This window comes from Heptranchias perlo, chromosome 1 (genome assembly GCF_035084215.1).
Source record: "Heptranchias perlo isolate sHepPer1 chromosome 1, sHepPer1.hap1, whole genome shotgun sequence".
Taxonomy (NCBI): Eukaryota; Metazoa; Chordata; class Chondrichthyes; order Hexanchiformes; family Hexanchidae; genus Heptranchias; species Heptranchias perlo.
The window spans coordinates 11,927,132-11,947,394 of record NC_090325.1 but is presented as its reverse complement, the minus strand read 5'-3'; the positions used below and the strand labels follow the sequence as shown (position 1 = coordinate 11,947,394).

Sequence of the window (20,263 nt, the reverse complement as noted above, 5' to 3'; positions counted from 1 at the left end):
CCACCACCGCCCTTACCTCAACCCATCTGCCAATGAAACTCTCATTCATGCCTCTGTCAGCTCCAGACTCAACTATTCCAATGGTCTTTAGGCTTGCCTTCCACTCTGTAAATTTCAGCTGCCGGTATCCTATTCAGCACAAGGTTCCATTATAATATCACCCCTGTCTCTGCTGACCTACATTAGCTCCTTGTCCCCTAGTCCTTCAATTTAAAATTTTCATTTTTGTTTAAATCTCTTCATGACCTTGCCCATCCCCATTTCTATAAACTCTTTCAGCCCTACAACTGCTCCACAACTCTCCATTTCTCTAAGGCTGGCTTCTTGGGCATCCTCCCTCCCTTCGCCCCTCCATTGGTGATCATGCCTTCAGTCGTCTAGACCTGTTACTGATGGAAATAGCATTTATGTTTTTTCTATGAGCCATTCATATGAATTATAAATTAATTGATTAGATTAACAATAGTCAACAGTAAGTTCACACTTTCAGCATTTCCCATTTACAATGACTCTTTGATCTCACGCTGTCCGTCTCCACATTGGAATCAATTCAAATTGGTCTTTCTTAAAATATGTGCAGCCTTCCATGCATTACTTATCTTGGCAGGCTAGTCTCACTCGAGCTCTAACCACACCTATAAAAAATTATTACAAATAATTTAACAAACACAGCTCAATTTTTGGTTGCTATACATCAAATAAAGATGCATTTGTCATATACTCCATGAGGGGGGTGATGAGAAAGCTATTGGAGAGAAAAAAAAATTGGCAACTATATTGTACATCCTGAAATGTGTTTTCCCTTGGCAACTAGGCAGAACATAGCTCAACATATAGTCCCATCATCTCTGAATCTAGCACAGCCTGATGCAATGAAATATTAAAAAACTAATACTGAGAACCTAAAATAAAAATAGAAAATGATGTACACTGCAGGAAAATAAAGAGAAGATAGGTTAAAATTGGATTGAGACCGTTCATCTAAACTGGAAAGGGAAAGCATGCGAGACTCTAATCAAGGGAAGGAAGAGATCAACAGGGTAAGGTCACTGGTCAGATATGCTAACTACTAGTACAAAGAGGAATTGTCAACAGGATTATCTAGGAAAAGATTTTTGTTTAAATGGGAAAGGTTGAAAGTGCTGAATGAAATATAAAGACTTGCTCGACTTCTCAGTGACTCAAATGTTTCAATTTCATGCGCATTAGCCACAATGAGGCATACGTTTTTAACTCAGTGAATTTTTGTGCTCATTAAAGTGAGGGATGTCCAAACTGGAGAATAGAACAACAGCAATAACTTGCATTTCCATGTCCATTACGTATAAAATGAGACATCCTGGTTGTTTTACAGGTTGGCGGTTAGCGCGTGAATGCTAAATGGGACAGGGGTGAGGATGTTGGAGGGGATAAAAGTACAGTAAAAGAGGAGTTTTAATGAATATTTGAAGGCAGGGAGTGAAGTGGCAAGGCAAAGAATGCTTTCCACTTTTGGCAGTGAAAAAGCATTGCAAAGACAAACTGACCAATGACTATTTGCCCCAGTCAATTTTTTTCTTGTTCTGTCCTATAACTGAGTTTGTCTAACTTTCCTTTCAAGCTCTCACAAATGGTCTCTACCTGAAATATTAACCTGTCGTTTTTCAGATGCTGACAGATCTACTGCGTATTTCCAGCATTATCTATTTTTAAACTTGAGAGAGAGAGGAAACTTTCATCCCAGAGGCGAGTCTGAAAACAAAATAATAGTGGACATTCCTAATACAGTTCCTAGTGGGTGCAAGTTTACAGCACAAAATTGCCCATGATTTTGTACAAGTTAACAATTTCATGAGAGAGACATCATAAGGATTGCTGATGTGAGAAACTGAAGAGTTCAGTCATATAGCAGGAGATGCTCCAGGCTGGGGCTTGAGGCACAATGGTAGGACAGACTAGAGGCATATTTACTTGGCATCTCTCTGTAGTGTAGATCCAGGAATGCTGGACACTGGCTGTCAAAAGTGGAAAGCGTTCTCTGCCTTGCCACCTCTCTCCCTGCCATCAAAAATTCATTAAAACTCCTCTTTTACTGTACTTTTGTCCCCTCCAACATCCTCACCCCAGTCCCATTTAGCATTCACTCGCTATCCATCAACCTGTAAAACAACCAGGATGTCTCTTTATACACAATGAACATGGAAATGCAAGTTATTGTTGTTCTATTCTCCAGTTTGGACATCCCTCACTTTAATGAGCACAAAAATTCACTGAGTTAAAAACACATGCTTCATTGCGGCTAATGCGCACAAAACTGAAACATTTGAGTCACTGAGAAGTCGAGCAAGTCTGCTCCCCCAGAGATTTGAGCACCAAATTTGGGCTGAAACTATAGTGCAGTACTGAGGGCGCTCGGCCCTGTCAGAGGTGTCGTCATTCAGATGAGATGTTAAACCCTCTCGGGTGGGCATAAAAGTTTCCCATGAAGAAAAGAAGTGCTCCCACAAACACAATGAGATAAATTATCTGTTTTTAGTGATGTTAGTTGAGGGATATATATTGGCCAGAACACTGGGACAATTCTCCTGCTCTTCTTCAAATAGTGCCATGGGATCTTTTACATCCACCTGAGTGGGCAAATGAGGCCTTGGTTTAAGATCTCAAGCTGATAGACGGCACCTCTGACTGTGCAGCATTCCCTCAGTACTGCACTGGGAGTGTCAGCCTAGATTATGTGCTGGTCGCTGGTAGGTATTAAGTTACAAAAGCCAGGAAACGGCAAGTTCAGTCCCCAGTCTCTGCTGAGTTAGCTGGTCTCAGCCAAGACAGCAAATTGATTTATCACAGGCCTCGACTAGGAAAGATAGATCAGCCAGGATTCCTGCTCCTAACCATTATGCAGTGACTCGGTCTAGAAATTGTGCATATGGTGACACAGGACGTTCAGGCATGGTTGAATAACCAGCTCACTGCCTTGACTCAGAAACAATGACGACCATTTGGACAAAGTACTGGAGGGCTGCCAGAGCTGGTGGAACTGCATGCCAGCAAAAAGCACTGCCTTCAAGTGTAGCTCAGTTCGAGAAGACAGTAGAGAGGATATTAGTGCTGTTATGTGCTGTACCACTCCTGCTGACTGTCTTTAACAGTCTAAAGAACAGTCGTTAGAACAGAAGAGAGAAAAAGAGAAGAAAGTGCAAGAACAAACACTTCAGTTAATGACCTTTTGACCTCTGTAGGATAGAAGACCGCAACTATCAGATTATGAACTGGCTAGTTATATGCATATCATGAGGGGAGGAGGTGGAATAAATCGAGTGCGTACGTTGTGTTAATCCATGAGTCACATTCTTGCAATTAAGAATAAAATTATGAATGTTTAACTCATTGATTCTGTTTTAATAAGTTGCCCATTTTAAAAATAAAACCCCCAGTATAGCACCGACCTGAGTACTTTTGCCACATCCCAGTTTGCCAGAAACCAGTACCACATTATTGTTGACAAGGCTTTCCATGAAGTGGAACTTGACACTCCAGACTGGCAGAGCTTTTCTCTGTTTTAGTAGCTCGTAGTACCGTGAGGAAAAAGGCAGCCCGTCGAAAGGATTGACTTCCAGATCACTGCCTTCACAGTTCAAGCCCTCGTCTTCATCATCATCTAACTCCGAGTGAAAGCCATTCAGCTTTAAGGAGGAGACCGAGATAGAGTCGTCAGCTGGCCCACTGGCATCGGCCTCGCTATCCATCCTGTCACTGTCCATTTTGCTAAGTCAACTTTACAATCCAAGTGCTGTCTTCAAAGCTACATGCTGCAAAGAAATGAGAGATCAGAAATTAAAGACAGCAGGAGAGGCACAGCATATAACTGCGCTAATATCCTGCGCCATGTAGTGATACAGCTAGAGCTCACACTTAGTTTCCTAACCTCAACTGCGACAAGTATAGGCTGGGTATATTCCACAAGAGAAAGCAGCAAAAAGAGGGTTACTCAGAAGTTGCTCTGATACGCCCCTAGCAGATCTTTATACAGTGGTATTAGCAAGTTGCCCACCTGCTCTCTCAGCCAGGCATAATGCAGTAATGGCTCAGAATTTATTATGGCACTACATAAAGTCAAATAATTTTACTATATAAAATCCAGAGTTGTGCAGTAGACGTTACCATAGCAGGCAATCTGAATCAGGTTTGCTGCCACATTTCAGAGTTTAGGACCTCAGAGCTGATAGCAAATGCTTACATTTTTATAAAAATATAGAAATATTTCCCAGGATGAAATCTGCCAACTGTAGCATATAAAGCTGCAACGTAACTTACATAATCAACAGCTAATCACAGCAGAAAGCATCAAAAACAGCATCAAGTCTAGAACAAATAGAAGTGTGGAGTCAGATCAAGCTGCAGCACTGTCAGGTCACGTGTTTTTGTTTCCCACATCAGCCATCCTGTGACATCTCAGTGAGAACATCAATTTATCGAACACGATGGGTGATTTCGGGTAGTTTTGCACTGTCAGGCTATGCCCACTAGCAACTCGATTGAGGCTGCTCAATCTCATTTCATATAGGACCCTTGTAGCCAGCAGTCAGAGAAGACCATTCATTCCATTAATGAGCTGCGCATCCTGCTCTTTCATTATTCAGTATTACAGTACAGTGCGTCCACTATTCAAATGTGTGGAAGCTTGGACTTAAGCTCAGATGAGAGAGATGAACAAGCAGTTTAAATTGAACAACTTCAAACGAAAGATAATAAATGTGTGGAGGCGGATAATGTTTAAAAATCAAGAGGGTCCCAGATAGTTTTTTTTAGATAAATAGACAATTGAGGATTATAAGAAATGGAGCACCGTGCAGTACTGTTAACTTTGGGATCACCAGATGCAAGGGCTTTTTCTCAGTTTTACACACTCCAGTGATCTTATGAAAAGATTTGTCAGGGCACTGGTGAGGAGAAACTAATTGCAGGAATACGATAATGGCAGTCTGGTGATAAACATGTTTTGTAAACAAACATTACCCATGTGGTAAATCATTTAAAAAGCATGGTACCTTGAATGTAAGAACTCTCAGATGCAACCCAGAAATACTAAGTGGACTTATAATTAATAATCTTAGTTACACATGTAGTCATTAAAAGATATTTCAGTGATGATTTCCTCTGGCCTTATTTAAAAATAACAAGTGCTATATCAAAGGTACAATTTATACCACTCGAATACTGTGATTAAAGCAAAATTCTGTCCACCTGTACAGTACATTTTTCTAATGCTACACAATATTCAGCAATGAATAGGAACCATCATTTTTGCATGTTACCCGACAGAAACAGGTGCACGTCTGGGAAAAATGTACCAGCCATTTTGAACTTGAGGATAGAATCTCCCTTTTCTCATCTGTCTTAGCACCAAGTGCTACATGGTTGCTGCCATAGTGCAGATGGAATTCCCACCTGTCCCAATCAAAGAGCATCGCCTGAGGAAAGTAGCCGAGAGTGACAAGTGGAAGAGGCCAGACTAGTGCAATAGTACACAGCAGATCCAATGCTAAGAGCGGCAAAGTTAGCAGTGCGAAGGGGAAATGATCTACATTAATATAATAAATGAACATAATAAATCTACGCAAGTGTTCTTTATGGGCCCTGGAGACTTTTCATTCTTCTATACCAGAACACAGTCTTTAGGAAATAAAATATGATCTACCTAACTGCACTTCTATAGTACAAAAAGAACTTTATATAGCGCCTTTCAGGATGTCCCAAAACGTTCCATAGCCAAAGAAGTACTTTTGAAGTGTAGTCACTGTTGTAATGTAGGAAACGTGACAGCTAATTTGTACACAGCAAGAACTCACAAACAGCAATGTGATAAATGACCAGATTTAGTGATGGAGGTCCAAGTTATTTAGATATGCTAGACAATTAGAGAATAGCTTGTAGCCCAGAGTGTGTTAATGATAAATCTCTCCAGGAGTGAGGCTAACCAGATAATTGGCAGACAAAGTCACTGTCAGTAACACTTGTGGACATATTTATCATAGCTCAGTAATGGCCAGGACATATACTATTTTACCACGTTTAAAATACTTTTGGAACTTCTATCGCAAGTGCAGAAGTAAGAACAATGCAACAGTTCCCAGCACACGTCATCTCACTCTTCACAACCCAAGATCACACTGCGGTCTCATTTAAGTCAGCCATATTGGTAGGGGAAGAAACTAACATAATCATTACAATTCTCCAAATCCAAGTTTATCCTGCAGTCAATGCTTTTAATTTTGAGGTACATTTTGGAACGTAGTATGGTGCAATATTTTACAATACAAGAGTAATTCATTGTAAGCCCTTTTAGGCATGATAAGGTGCTATATAATGGAAAGTTTTTTTTAGCCAAACGTCCTTTCTCAGAAGTCTCTGACTTATTTTATATTCCAATAAAGCTCAAAGTACTTTCTCCAGTCACAACCCTACGCAATCCATAATTGGACAGCTGGATGTTTTTCACTTTGTTTTAAATTCATTCATGGGATATGGGCGTCGCGGGCAAGGCCAGCATTTATTACCCATCCCTAATTGCCCTTGAGAAGGTGGTGGTGAGTCGCCTCCTTGAACAATTGAGTGGCTTGTTAGGCCATTTCAGAGAGCAGTTAAGAATCAACCACATTGCTATGGGTCTGGAGTCACATCTCGGCCAGACCGGGCAAGGACGGCAGGTTTCCTTCCCTAAAGGGCGTTAGTGAACTAGATGGGTTTTTACGACAATCTGGTAGTTTCATGGTCACCATTACTGACTCCAGATTTTTATTTAATTAATTGAATTTAAATTCCCCAGTTGCTGTGGAGGGATTCAAACTCATGTCTCCGGATTATTAGTCCAGGCCTCTGGTTTACTAGTCCAGTAACATAACCACTATACCGTACCCCCTATTACATATTCACCGTTACATTTTACTGAAATCCTAGTGACAACATTGCATCACAATCATTAAAAGAAAAATACATTCAATTGTATTTAGCATCATTTTTAAAACAAAAAGTTCACCATTTATTCCCAAAATACATTTCATACCACCCAGATCTTTTTACGTTGCCAGAACATTTAAATAAAGCTGCACAACTGCCACAGATAAAAAGAAAACAGCTTTTGACAAACTTTGATTTTGGGGGGGGGGGGCTGTTTGGTAGGAATAGCCTTGCATCACCCGTCACAATGTGACCCAATGAGAGAGTCTGCAACAAAATTTATACCATTGCATCATGCACTGCACTGGCTAACCTTCCATTGCTAGTTTGGCAAAAAAAACACATTTTCTTGAACACACTGTCCCTCGTAAAGGACTATGTGACACAGGGTTCCCAAAGGTATACAGCATAAGAACATGCAGTCTGAAGCAAGAAAAAGCCATTCAACCCATTGAGCCCATTCCATCCATAGTCCACGTTAGATGGTTCTATCATGGACAACCCTCACATCTTATTGATCCCCTACTTTAACACCCATGGGGTAGATTTTAATTTTCGGCACCGGCGGAAAACTGGCAGTAGCGAATCGGCCGCCCGTTATATACCCCGCTGGATTTTCCTTTCCACTGACTTCAAAGGAAAGAAGAATCGATGCGGCGTGTATAAAGGGCTCCCGATCTACTATCGCCAGTTTTCCACCAGACAGTGAAAGTTAAAATCTACCCCATGGTTCTCTGCCTACATTTCCTGAAAATATCCCAATAGCTCTCAATCCCACCTATCAACAATTTTCAATCCAGCTCCTTTATAAAACGGACTCCAAATCAACTCCTTCATCTGGGAGCCTGTTCATCACGTCCACTGTTCTGTGGGGAAAAAACATCCTGAGAGGGACATTTTTTATTAAAAAAAAACTTCAATTCCCCATGATGATTACTATATTTTATTATATTGAATTTTATTAGATTATATACTGGCTGCAAGCTTCCTGCAAAGGATATACTTTCAAACCAGTCAGCTATTTAAGATAGTTGGCAAAAGAGCCAAGGGGAATATGAGGAGAAATTATTTTACGCAGCGAGTTGTTATGATCTGGAATGTACTGTCTGAAAGGGTGGTGGAAGCAGGTTCAATAGTAACTTTCAAAAGAGAATTGGATATATGCTTGAAATGGAAAAACTTGCAGGGCTATGGGGAAAGAGCAGGAGGAGTGGGACTAATTGGATAGCTCTTTCACAGGCATGATGGGCCGCGTGGCCTCCTTCTGTGCTGTAAGATTCTATGATTCCATTGACACAGAGACCTCCAATACAATAAAACTTATTTTTGCTCCTTCTAAATTCCCTTATAAATTATTAAATATTACTTTTGCAGACCCTTCATGCACAGGGTGATTTTATTTAAACATATATTTCCCAAGCCACCCTCCCCACCTCCAGGGTCACCCAGATCAAGGGGCCTCTTGATGTTCAGAACACCCATTGTTTCCCCCTTTTAAATTCTCTAATCAAAAGGAATATTAAATCACTACTCTTCACGCTCAGGGCAGGTTCATATTTCAAATAAACTCCCCCAAAACCTGAGACTTAAGCACAAAATCCAAGTCGACACTCCCAGTGCAGCACTGAGGGAGCGCGGCACTGTCGGAGGTGTTGTCGTTTGGATGAGACGTTAAACTGAGGCCCCGTCTGCCCTCTCGGGTGGACGTAAAAGATCCCCGAGCACTATTTCGAAGAAGAGCAGTGGAGTTCTCCGCCGGTGTTTAGGCCAATATTTATCCCTCAACCAACACCACTAGAACGGATTATCTGGTCATGACCACATTGTTGTTTGTGGGATCTTGGTGTGCGCAAATTGGCTGCCGCGTTTCCGACATTACAACAGTGACTACATTTCAAAAAAGTACTTGATTGGCTGTAAAGCACTTTGGGACATCCTGAGGTGGTGAAAGACGCTAACCAAATGCAAGTTCTTTCTTTTCATTTCTTTTCACCCTCCCCCTTGGTTAATCCTCACCCAGAGACCTGGTGACATAAAATGAATTATCATTCCTAGCCCTCCTTTACTCTAAAAAATTATCTATTGATGAATTATTAAAGAAAATCACAGCAAAAAAAACAAACCCCACCTTTCTTTAAATAATAATATATAAAAATCTGCCAGGCAACAGACTCACCTGGTCCTGTCTCTCAAGGGAATCTCCTGGGTGATTATTTCCCCCTCTCTCGCTGTGGTTGACGTTTTAAAAATGTAAATTGATTCTTAAATTGAAATAGCTTATACTGATTATTAAATATTATTATTTAAGGATCCTCAGTCTGAGGTTCGCTCCCCTCCCCCGTGCACTTTAACCCCCTTAGCCCCGATTATTTTCCACCTGAACCGGATTAAATCCCTCAGAAATATTATAATGATAATTAATAATTATTTATATTTATCCCCCGGATTTATTTATTTATTTATTTATTTTCTCTCTCTCTCCGGGTCTGCGGGGTCTCCTCCTCAGAGGGGGTTGTCAAGCTCTCTCGGTCCCGCTCCCCGCCCCTCACGATCCCGTCCGTTTTGTGTTAACTTTCTTGTCGGTATTTGTTTTTAAAATTAATTATTATATTTATTTAAACTTCGTCCAAATAAACTGCCGAAACTCGAGCGGCGCCAGAGACGCCATGTTGACCGCGCCAGCTGGAATTAAAGGGGAAGGGCAGCTGGAGGGCCGGACCCTGCGCACAAGTGCCTGTGGGCCGACAGGAAATCGGGGTTAAAGGGGAGGGGCACTGGATGATGGTGCGTGCCTTTTCTCGAGAAAAAAACCCCACAAGGAGACGCTGGGGTTGGCCCCAGCCTCATCAAACCAAAAAACAAATCGAACAAAAGTGTCACTATTTTTATGATGTGGAGATGCCGGTGATGGACTGGGGTTGACAATTGTAAACAATTTTACAACACCAAGTTATAGTCCAGCAATTTTATTTTAAATTCACAAGCTTTCGGAGATTTTCTCCTTCCTCAGGCAAATGTTTCAAGATCTTGAAACATTTGCCTGAGGAAGGAGAAAATCTCCGAAAGCTTGTGAATTTAAAATAAAATTGCTGGACTATAACTTGGTGTTGTAAAATTGTTCACTATTTTTAGAGGGACACAACTAATAGAAACCCAAATCATAAAAAAGGATTCATTTCCAGGGGGATAGAATTGAAAAGCAAAGAAGTTACCTCAAACTTGCATAGAACCTTGGTCAGACCACATTTGGTGTGTATTGCGTACAGTTCTGGTCTCATTATTATAAAAAAGCATATAGATGCATTGGAGAAGGTGCAAAAAAAAAAGGTTCACAAGGATAATACCAGAACTGAAAGGATATACTGAAAGGCTGAACAGGCTGGGGCTTTTTTCTCTAGAAAAGAGAAGGCTGTGGGGTGACCAGGTAGAGGCCTTTAAGATAATAGAAGGGTTTGATAGGGTAGATGTGGAGAAAATGTTTCCACTTGTGGGGCAGTCCAAAACTAGAGGTCATAAATACAAAATAGTTGCTAATAAATCCAATAGGGAATTCAGGAGACACTTCTTCACCCAAAGAGTAGTAAGAATGTGGAACTCGCTACCACAAGCAGTAGTTGAGGCAAATAGCATAGATTCATTTAAGGAGAAGCTGGATAAAGACATGAGGGAGAAAGGAATGGAAGGGTATCCTGATAGGGTTCGATGAAGTAGGGTGGGAGGAGGCTCGTGTGAAGCATAAACACTGACACAGACCAGGTGGGCCGAATTGTCTGTTTCTGTGCTGTAGCTTCAGTGTAACTTGATGTAACCCAAGGGAAACTTATTAAATTAAATAATAATGTTGTCATCCGTGTCCACTATGCCCTCCAGTCCCTGCGGTGCTCCAGGTCACGGAAGGCCTCAAGTGTACCAGCAGACACCGAATGCTCCCTCTCCAGGGCCACCTGGACGCGGACAAGGCCATGGAAGAGAAGCAGGCTGCCGGAGCGACCATAAACACGGGCCACGTCCAACCTGGACCTGTGGATGGCCACCTTGGCCAGAGGATAGGGTGTGTCTGCACCTCTGTGTACAGGGAATCAGTTTAAAGGGGAGCAGATTGGAGAAAGGGTCAATGTGTGCCTATCTCTCCCTCTCTGTGCCTGTATGCCAATAGGAAATCAGGTTAAAGGGCAGGGGACTGAATATTGTGTGTGTCTGTCTGTCTGTCTGTGAGCAGGAAATGGTTAAAAGGGAGGGGATTGAAGAAGAGGTCAGTGTGAGCCCCTCTCTCTCTCTGTGCCTGTACGCCGACAGGAAGTTGAGTTAAAGGAGAAGGGACTGAAAGAAAGGATTAGTGTGAGCCTATGTCTCTTTCTCTTTGCCTTTATGCCGATAGAAAATCAGGTTAAAGGGGAGGGGACTGGAGACCAGTGGGTCTCTCTCTGTCCATGTGTCAGGTTAAAGGAGAGGAGACTGAAGAGGCTGTCTCTCTCTCACTTTCTCTCTCTCTTTTATGCAGTGGGTTTTTGGAGCATGGAATGCTTTCCTACACGGAGTGGTTGAGGCAGAGACCATTGCAATTTTAAGAGAAAAGTGGGTAAGTATTTAAAGCAAAGGAAGATACAGGGATATGGGGACAGAGGAGGATAATGGGATTGGTTCTGGATTGCTCTTGCAAAGAGGCGGCATAAACACAATGCACAGCACTGTCTCCTTCTGTGCTGTAAACTTCTATAGTTCCAGATGTATAGAGGCAGAGAGTACAAAATCAAGGAAGTCATGATGAACCTTTATAAAACACTGGTTCGACCACAACTGGAGTATTGTGTCCAATTCCGGGCACCGCACTTTCGGAAAGATGTGAAGGCCTTAAAGAGGGTGCAGAAGAGATTTACTAGAATGATTCCAGGGATGAGGGACTTCAGTTACGTGGATAGACTGGAGAAGCTGGGGTTGTTCTCCTTGGAACAGAGAAGGTTGGGAGGAGATTTGATAGAGGTATTTAAAATCTTGAAGGGTCCAGACAGAGTAGATAGAGAGAAACTGTTCCCATTAGCGGAAGGGTCAAGAACCAGAGGACATAGATTTAAGGTGATTGGCAAAAGAACCAAAGGTGACATGAGGAAAAACTTTTTTACATCGCAAGCGGTTAGGATCTGGAATGCACTGCCCGAGGAGGTGGTGGAGGCAGATTCAATCATGGCCTTCAAAAGGGAACTGGATAAGTGCTTGAAAGGAAAACAAAATTGCAGGGCTATGGGGATAGGGCAGGGCAGTGGGACTAGCTAGATTGCTCTTGCATAGAGCTGGCACGGACTCGATGGGCCGAATGGCCTCCTTCCATGCTGAAACCTTTCTATGATTCCATAACCTTTCTATGTGTGTGCATACTTGACAATTGTCAGCATTTCAGAATTATACCAATTTAAAGGCCAGGTCAGTGTTAGCTGACCATAAACAGGACAGATCAGATCCCTCGCTCCCTTCCCTGGACCCATTCTGCCCTCTCAGTTGATGTAAAGGATCCCATGGCACTATTTTGAAGAAGAGCAGGGGAGTGTCCTGGCAATATTTATCACTCAACCAACATCACTAAAACAAATTATCTAGTCATTATCACATTGCTATTTGTGGGATCTTGCTGTGTGCAAATTGACTGCCATGTTTCCTACATCACAACAGTGGCTACACTTCAAAAGTGCTTCATTGGCTGTAAAACGCTTTGGCACGTCCTGAGGTTGTGAAAGGCACTATGTAAATGCAAGTTCTTTCTTACTTTATTGCACTGCACTTGGTCCTCTCAGCACTGGTCCCAACACTAGTGGCAGGGACTTCATGCTCTGCATGCTGTTGATGAAAACCCTTGCAAGAACATAAACAGAAAATGAATGAATAAACTATTAATCTGTTTTTGTTGGTATTGGGTAAGGGAGGAATGTTACACTGGGAAAACCTCCAGCTCTTTCTCAACTACTGTTATCTGAGCAGCAGACAGGGCCTTAGTTTAATGTTTCATCCAAAGAATGGCAGCTCTGCCAATGCAGTACTCCATCCATGCTGCACTGATTATGTGCTCAAGTTAATAATGGGACTTAAACACACAACCTTCTAAATCAAAGATGAGAGTGCTACCAACTGAGTCAAGTTGACATGTGGATGGATGGCAATGAAAAGGGAGAGGGACCTGGATAAACAGATGGCAATGAGGGAGGGGAAAATGGATGGTAGTCAAAGAGCAGGAGCTTCATTTGGTGCTTTAGGGGAAAAAGAGTGAAATCTGGAAGTGGTACTTTGGGGGAAGGAAGGTGGAATCTGGGTGTGGGGTTTTGGGGGTAAGAAGAATCTAGGAGTGGGCCTTTGGGTGAAAGAAGTTGGAATCTGAGTGTAGGGCTTTGGGGGAAAAAAGGTGGAATCTGAGAATGGGGCTTTGGGGGAAAGAAGGTGGAATCTGGGAGTGGGGCTTTGGGGGAAAGAAGGTGGAATCTGGGAGTGGGCCTTTGGGGGAAAGAAGGTGGAATCTGAGTGTGGGGCTTTGAGGGAAAGAAGGTGGAACCTGGGAGTGGGGCTACGGGGGAAAGAAGGTGGAAACTGGGAGTGGGGCTTTGGAGGAAAGAAGGTGGAAACTGGGAGTGGGGCTTTGGAGGAAAGAAGGTGGAAACTGGGAGTGGGGCTTTGGAGGAAAGAAGGTGGAAACTGGGAGTGGGGCTTTGGGGGAAAGAAGATGGAATCCGGGAGTGGGGCTTTGGGGAAAAAAAGGTGGAAACTGGGAGTGGGGCTTTTGCGTGGGGAAGGAAGGAAAGTGCCAGCATTAACTGAAAGTGAATGGGGTGTGGGATTACAAGCATGAATTGGTGGGAGAGTGGGGTGGGGGGGGGGCGGTGGGAGAGCACCAACATGAACTATAGAGAACGGGAAGAGCACCATCTTGAACTGCTGGAGTGGAAGAAGAGTATCAGCTTGAACTGGGTTGGAAGGAGAGAAGAGTGCCAGGTTGAATTGGTGAGTGAAATGGTGAAGACTGCCAGTGTGAACTGGACGGGCTGGAGGAGAAAAGAGTGACTGTCAAAGGGTGGGGAGTTGCTTGGGGAGTTGGATGGGTAAAGTATCTCATTGGACTGGGTCCAAAGAGGGTAGGGTGCCTCTGTAAACTATGTAGTGAGGGGAGTTGTTTGGATGTGGGAGAGGGACTGTGAGACAACTTGTGGGAGTGTTGTTCTGGTTAGTCTGTTGAAAATCCAAATGTAACTTTGTTTTTACTTTTTGTTAAGATTAAAAATCTCATTTATGAAGTGCAGAAGTGCTTAAAATTACCCATTAATGTAAAAACTCAAGAATTCACAGAGAAGCCTGCACTCTGTAGAAACACACCACCAAGTTTTTGCCTTCAACATTTGTATTTCCCTTCAGGTTTTCACGTAATTATGTTTTTACCCTCCAATACAAGTGAAGGAACATTGGATATGCCGACAGGTTAAACGACAAAGCCCGTGTAAACTATTTGTTTTCGCGAGTCACGGTCGTGCTTGAGTTGTCAACTTTTTGGGGACTATGCCAGCTTGTTCCAGTTTCTTAGGGTATGTGTGTATGTGTGTGTGTCTATGTATTATATGTTTGCGAGGTGAAATCAGGACTGCTATGAGTTAAAGAAGGGAGTGGAGGACAAATGTGAGACAACAAGCATGAGATAAAAAGAAAAAAATCGTAAATGCTGAAATAAAAACGTAAAATGCTGTAAACACATGGCAGCTCTGCTAGTATTTGTAAAGAGAAAAGGCGGGTTAATGCTTTGGATGTAGACCCTTCTACAAAGTCAGCTGGAGTTAAAGGGGAGGTGGCTGGAAGATGTCCGTATCTGCTGATTAAAAATAAATAATTTGCTGTGAGTTAAAAGGGAGCGTGCATCGGCTGCCAAACAACCCTTTGGTCTGCCCGAAACCTGCTGGTCTTCCAGCTGAAGGAGCTGTCCATGACCAAGTGGTCCAGGAGTACGTACTGCGGGACGCACTAAGGCAAGATGCGACCTACGCAAAGGCTCTATGGGGAAAGGCCACCTTATAAAGCCACGCCACTTTGTATTGTATTGTACACCATGAATCATAAGCGATATATTGTGTTTGAATTGTAATATTGAGATCGCATTGTATACAACCTGTAATAGGAACATAGGAACATAGGAACAGGAGTAGGCCATTCAGCCCCTCGTGCCTGCTCCGCCATTTGATAAGATCATGGCTGATCTGTGATCTAACTCCATATACCCGCCTTTGGCCCATATCCCTTAATACCTTTGGTTGACAAAAAGCTATCTATCTCACATTTAAATTTAGCAATTGAGCTAGTATCAATAGCCGTTTGCGGAAGAGAGTTCCAAACTTCTACCACCCTTTGTGTGTAGAAATGTTTTCTAATCTCGCTCCTTAAGGGTCTGGCTCTAATTTTTAGACTCCTAGAATCCCCAACCAGCGGAAATAGTTTCTCTCTATCCACCCTATCTGTTCCCCTTAATATCTTATAAACTTCGATCAGATCACCCCTTAACCTTTGAAACTCCAGAGAATACAATCCAAATTTGTGTAATCTCTCCTCGTAACTTAACCCTTGAAGTCCGGGTATCATTCTCGTAAACCTACGCTGCACTCCCTCCAAGGCCAATATGTCCTTCCGAAGGTGCGGTGCCCAGAACTGCTCACAGTACTCCAGGTGCGGTCTAACCAGGGTTTTGTATAGCTGCAGCATAACTTCTGCCCCCTTGTACTCTAGTCCTCTAAATATAAAGGCCAGCATTCCATTAGCCTTATTGATTATTTTCTGCACCTGTTCATGACACTTCAATGATCTATGTACCTGAACCCCTAAGTCCCTTTGGACATCCACAGATTTTAACTTTTTACCATTTAGAAAGTACCCTGTTCTATCCTTTTTTGATCCAAAGTGGATGACCTCACATTTGTCTACATTGAATTCCATTTGCCACAGTTTTGCCCATTCACCTAATCTATCAATATCCCTTTGTAATTTTATGTTTTCATCTGCACTACTTACAATGCCATCAATCTTTGTGTCATCGGCAAACTTAGATATGAGACTTTCTATGCCTTCACCGAAGTCGTTAATAAATATTGTGAATAATTGAGGCCCCAAGACAGATCCCTGCGGAACTCCACTAGTCACTTCCTGCCAATGTGAGTCCCCACCCATTATCCCTACTCTCTGTCGCCTTTCACTCAGCCAACTTCCTAACCAAGTCCGTACTTTTCCCTTGATTCCATGGGCTTCTAACTTAGCTAACAGTCTCTTATGTGGGACCTTATCAAATGCCTTCTGGAAGTCCATATAAATAACATCCATTGACATTCCCCTGTCCTGGTTTGTACTGGTTTGAATTGTACTGGTTTGAAATTGTGATATTTACATTGAACTGTGTGTATCTTAAAATTCTATGAAATAAAGTATATTTTGAAATAAAATAAAAACAACCCTCCTGTCTTGTGTTTGCTCATTAGTGTGAAAGGGAAGGACCAACATTTTTTTTAAATACTAGACAGAAATTTGCGCAGCTTTGATTAGATACCATCAATGCATGAGTAACTGAAGTTAAAAGAGTAAATACCACGTCTCTGTATTTACAAACCAAAGTTAAAGCAAGCTTCTGTCCATTTTTAAAAAATAAATATGTATTTTGACCTGGACTTTGTGTCATCTGCAAACTTTGAAGTTTGCAGATGACACAAAACTTGGGAATGTAATAAACAATGTGGAGGATAGTAACAGACTTCAGGAAGGCATAGGCAGACTGATGGAATGGGCAGACACTTGGCAGATGAAATTTAACGCAGAGAAGTGTGAAGTGATACATTTTGGTAGGAAGAATGAGGAGAGGCAATATAAACTAAACGGTACAATTTTAACGGGGGTGCAGGGACAGAGAGACCTGGGGGTGCACACACACAAATCTTTGAAGGTGGCAGGGCAAATTGAGAAGGCTGTTAAAAATGCATAAGGGATTCTGGGCTTTATTAATAGAGGCAAAGAGTATAAAAGCAAGAAAGTTACTCCATACCTTTATAAATCACTGGTTAGGCCTCAGCTGGAGTATTGTGTCCAATTCTGGGCACCACACTTTAAGAAGGATGTCAAGGCCTTAGAGACGGTGCAGAAGAGATTTACTAGAATGGTACCAGGGTTGAGGGACTTCAGTTATGTGGAGAGACTGGAGAAGCTGGGGTTGTTCTCCTTAGAACAGAGAAAGTTAAGAGGAGATTTGATAGAGGTGTTCAAAATCATGAACGGTTTTGATAGAGTAAACAGTTTTGATAGAGTGGATGCTGAGTCGTTAAATATATTCAAGACTGAGATCGATAGATTTTTGGACTCTAGGGGAATCAGGGATACGGGGATCGGGCAGGAAAGTGGAGTTGAGGTCGAAGATCAGACATGATCTGATTGAATGGCGGAGCAGGCTCGAGTGGCCGCGTGACTGACTCCTGCTCCTATTTCTTATGTTCTTAAATAAAGAAACTGTTTCCAGTGGTAGAAGGGTCGGTAACCAGAGGACACAGATTTAAAGTGATTGACAAAAGAGCCAGAGGCGACATGAGGAAACATTTTTTTACGTAGCAAGTTGTAATGATCTGGAATGCATTTCCTGAAGGTGGAAGCAGCTTCAGTAGTAAATTTCAAAAGGGAATTAGGTAAATAGTTGAAGGGAAAAAATTTACAGGGCTATGGGGAAAGAGCAGGGAAGTGGGACAAATTGGATGGCTCTTTCAAAGGGCACAGGCACAATGGGCCAAATGGCCTCTTTCTGTGCTGTACCTACTATGATACTATGATATAATGAGAAATTGTGCAGCATTGTTTTAATACTGTTTGGTTAGCAAGTGGTCAACTGAAGTTAAGGGAGAGAAGCAAAGCAGGGGTTTTCCCTCAATACCAGAGACACACTTCTGTAGTAAAACCAGAAAATGCTAGAAACAATCAGTAGGTCAGGCAGCATCTGTAGATAGAGAAACAGAGTTAATATTCGGTCATCAACCTAGGAACATAGGAACAGGAGTAGGCCATTCAGCCCCTTGTGCCTGCTCCGCCATTTGATAAGATCATGGCTGATCTGTGATCTAGCTCCATATACCTGCCTTTGGCCCATATCCCTTAATACCTTTGGTTGCCAAAAAGCTATCTATCTCACATTTAAATTTAGCAATTGAGCTAGTATCAATTGCCGTTTGTGGAAGAGAGTTCCAAACTTCTACCACCCTTTGTGTGTAGAAATGTTTTCTAATCTCACTCCTGAAAGGTCTGGCTCTAATTTTTAGACTGTGCCCCCTACTCCTAGAATCTCCAACCAGCAGAAATAGTTTCTCTCTATCCACCCTATCCGTTCCCCTTAATATCTTATAAACTTCGATCAGATCACCCCTTAACCTTCTAAACTCCAGAGAATACAACCCCAATTTGTGTAATCTCTCCTCGTAACTTAACCCTTGAAGTCTGGGTATCATTCTAGTAAACCTACGCTGCACTCCCTCCAGGGCCAATATGTCCTTCCGAAGGTGCGGTGCCCAGAACTGCTCACAGTACTCCAGGTGCGGTCTAACCAGGGTTTTGTATAGCTGCAGCATAACTTCTGCCCCCTTGTACTCCAGTCCTCTAGATATAAAGGTCAGCATTCCATTAGCCTTATTGATTATTTTCTGCACCTGTTCATGACACTTCAATGATCTATGTACCTGAGCCCCTAAGTCCCGTTGGACATCTACAGTTTTTAACTTTTTACCATTTAGAAAGTACCCTGTTCTAACCTTTTTTGATCCAAAGTGGATGACCTCACATTTGTCTACATTGAATTCCATTTGCCACAGTTTTGCCCATTCACCTAATCTATCAACATCCCTTTGTAATTTTATGTATTCATCTACACTGCTTACAATGCCACCAATCTTTGTGTCATCGGCAAACTTAGATACGAGACTTTCTATGCCTTCATCGAAGTCGTTAATAAATATTGTGAATAATTGAGGCCCCAAGACAGATCCCTGTGGGACTCCACTAGTCACATCCTGCCAATGTGAATACTTACCCATTATCCCTACTCTCTGTCGCCTTTCGCTCAGCCAATTTCCTAACCAAGTCCGTACTTTTCCCTCGATTCCATGGGCTTCTATCAGAATCAGTTCCTTCGTCAGGTGAACGATGTGAAAACGAAGGAGGTAGCCTCCGAAAGCTTGTGAATTTAAAATAAAATTGCTGGACTATAACTTGGTGTTGTAAAATTGTTTACAATTGTCAACCCCAGTCCATCACCAGCATCTCCACATCAGAATCAGAGTTAACCTGTAACGTTAACTCTGATTCTCTCTCCACAGATGCTGCCTGACCTGCTGAGCGTTTCCAGCATTTTCTGTTATTATTTCAGATTTTCCAGCATCCCCAGTATTTTGCTTTTGTTTTACACGTTTCTGTAGCTTTTCGTTCGACACTGAAGTAAGGCTGAAGAGCAGAAACAGAGCATGGCCCTTTAAAAACATACAGGGCAAAAATGTGCATAGCTTCACTTCAGACTACAGGTGGATTTTTTTTTTGAGGGTGTGCTCCCCAGCATGGAGCCTGGCGCCCTGGGAGCCTGTATCGGAAACTTTTGTGGGCTTGGGCTCTTCATTTGCTGTGAGGTTCTTTGCCATCAGTGCACGAAAAGGAAATTTACCTTTGAACGCGCTGAAGCCAAACTGGAAAAGCAAAGCAGACCATTTTTTTAGTTGATAGGAATTGCAATAGTCTTGTTTTTTTTTGTTCATTCATGGGATATTGGCATTGCTGGCAAGGCCAGCATTTATTGCCCATCTCTAATTGCCCTTGAGAAGGTGGTGGTGAGCCGCCTTCTTGAACCGCTGCAGTCCGTGTGGTAAAGGATCTCCCACAGTGATGTTAGGTAGGGAGTTCCAGGATTTTGACCCAGCGACGATGAAGGAACGGCAATATATTTCCAAGTCGGAATGGAATGTGACCTGGAGGGGAACGTGCAGTTGGTGTTGTTCCCATGTGCCTGCTGCTCTTGTCCTTCTAGGTGGTAGAGGTCGTGGGTTTGGGAGGTGCTGTCGAAGAAGCCTTGGCGAGTTGCTGCAGTGCATCCTGTGGATGGTACACACTGCAGCCACTGTGCGCCGGTGGTGAAGGGAGTGAATGTTTAGGGTGGTGGATGGGGTGCCAATCAAGCGGGCTGCTTTGTCCTGGATGGTGTCGAGCTTCTTAAGTGTTGTTGGAGCTGCACTCATCCAGGCAAGTGGAGAGTATTCCATCACACTCCTGACTTTTGCCTTGTAGATGGTGGAAAGGCTTTGGGGAGTCA

General features: G+C 42.6%; 1 protein-coding gene across 1 annotated transcript in view; it reads right to left on the bottom strand.

Annotated features, from left to right (window-relative positions):
- LOC137316822 (putative pre-mRNA-splicing factor ATP-dependent RNA helicase DHX32) overlaps window positions 1–9,614 on the bottom strand; it is a 112,018-nt gene extending 102,404 nt beyond the window's left edge. The window contains exons 1-2 of the mRNA XM_067980695.1: window positions 9,113–9,614; window positions 3,426–3,788 (exon numbers count right to left, since the gene is read on the bottom strand). Coding sequence (XP_067836796.1) covers window positions 3,426–3,740 — 315 coding nt within the window. The 5' untranslated portion in view covers window positions 3,741–3,788; window positions 9,113–9,614. The remainder of the gene's footprint in view (window positions 1–3,425; window positions 3,789–9,112) is intronic.
- Window positions 9,615–20,263: the final 10,649 nt, after the last annotated feature.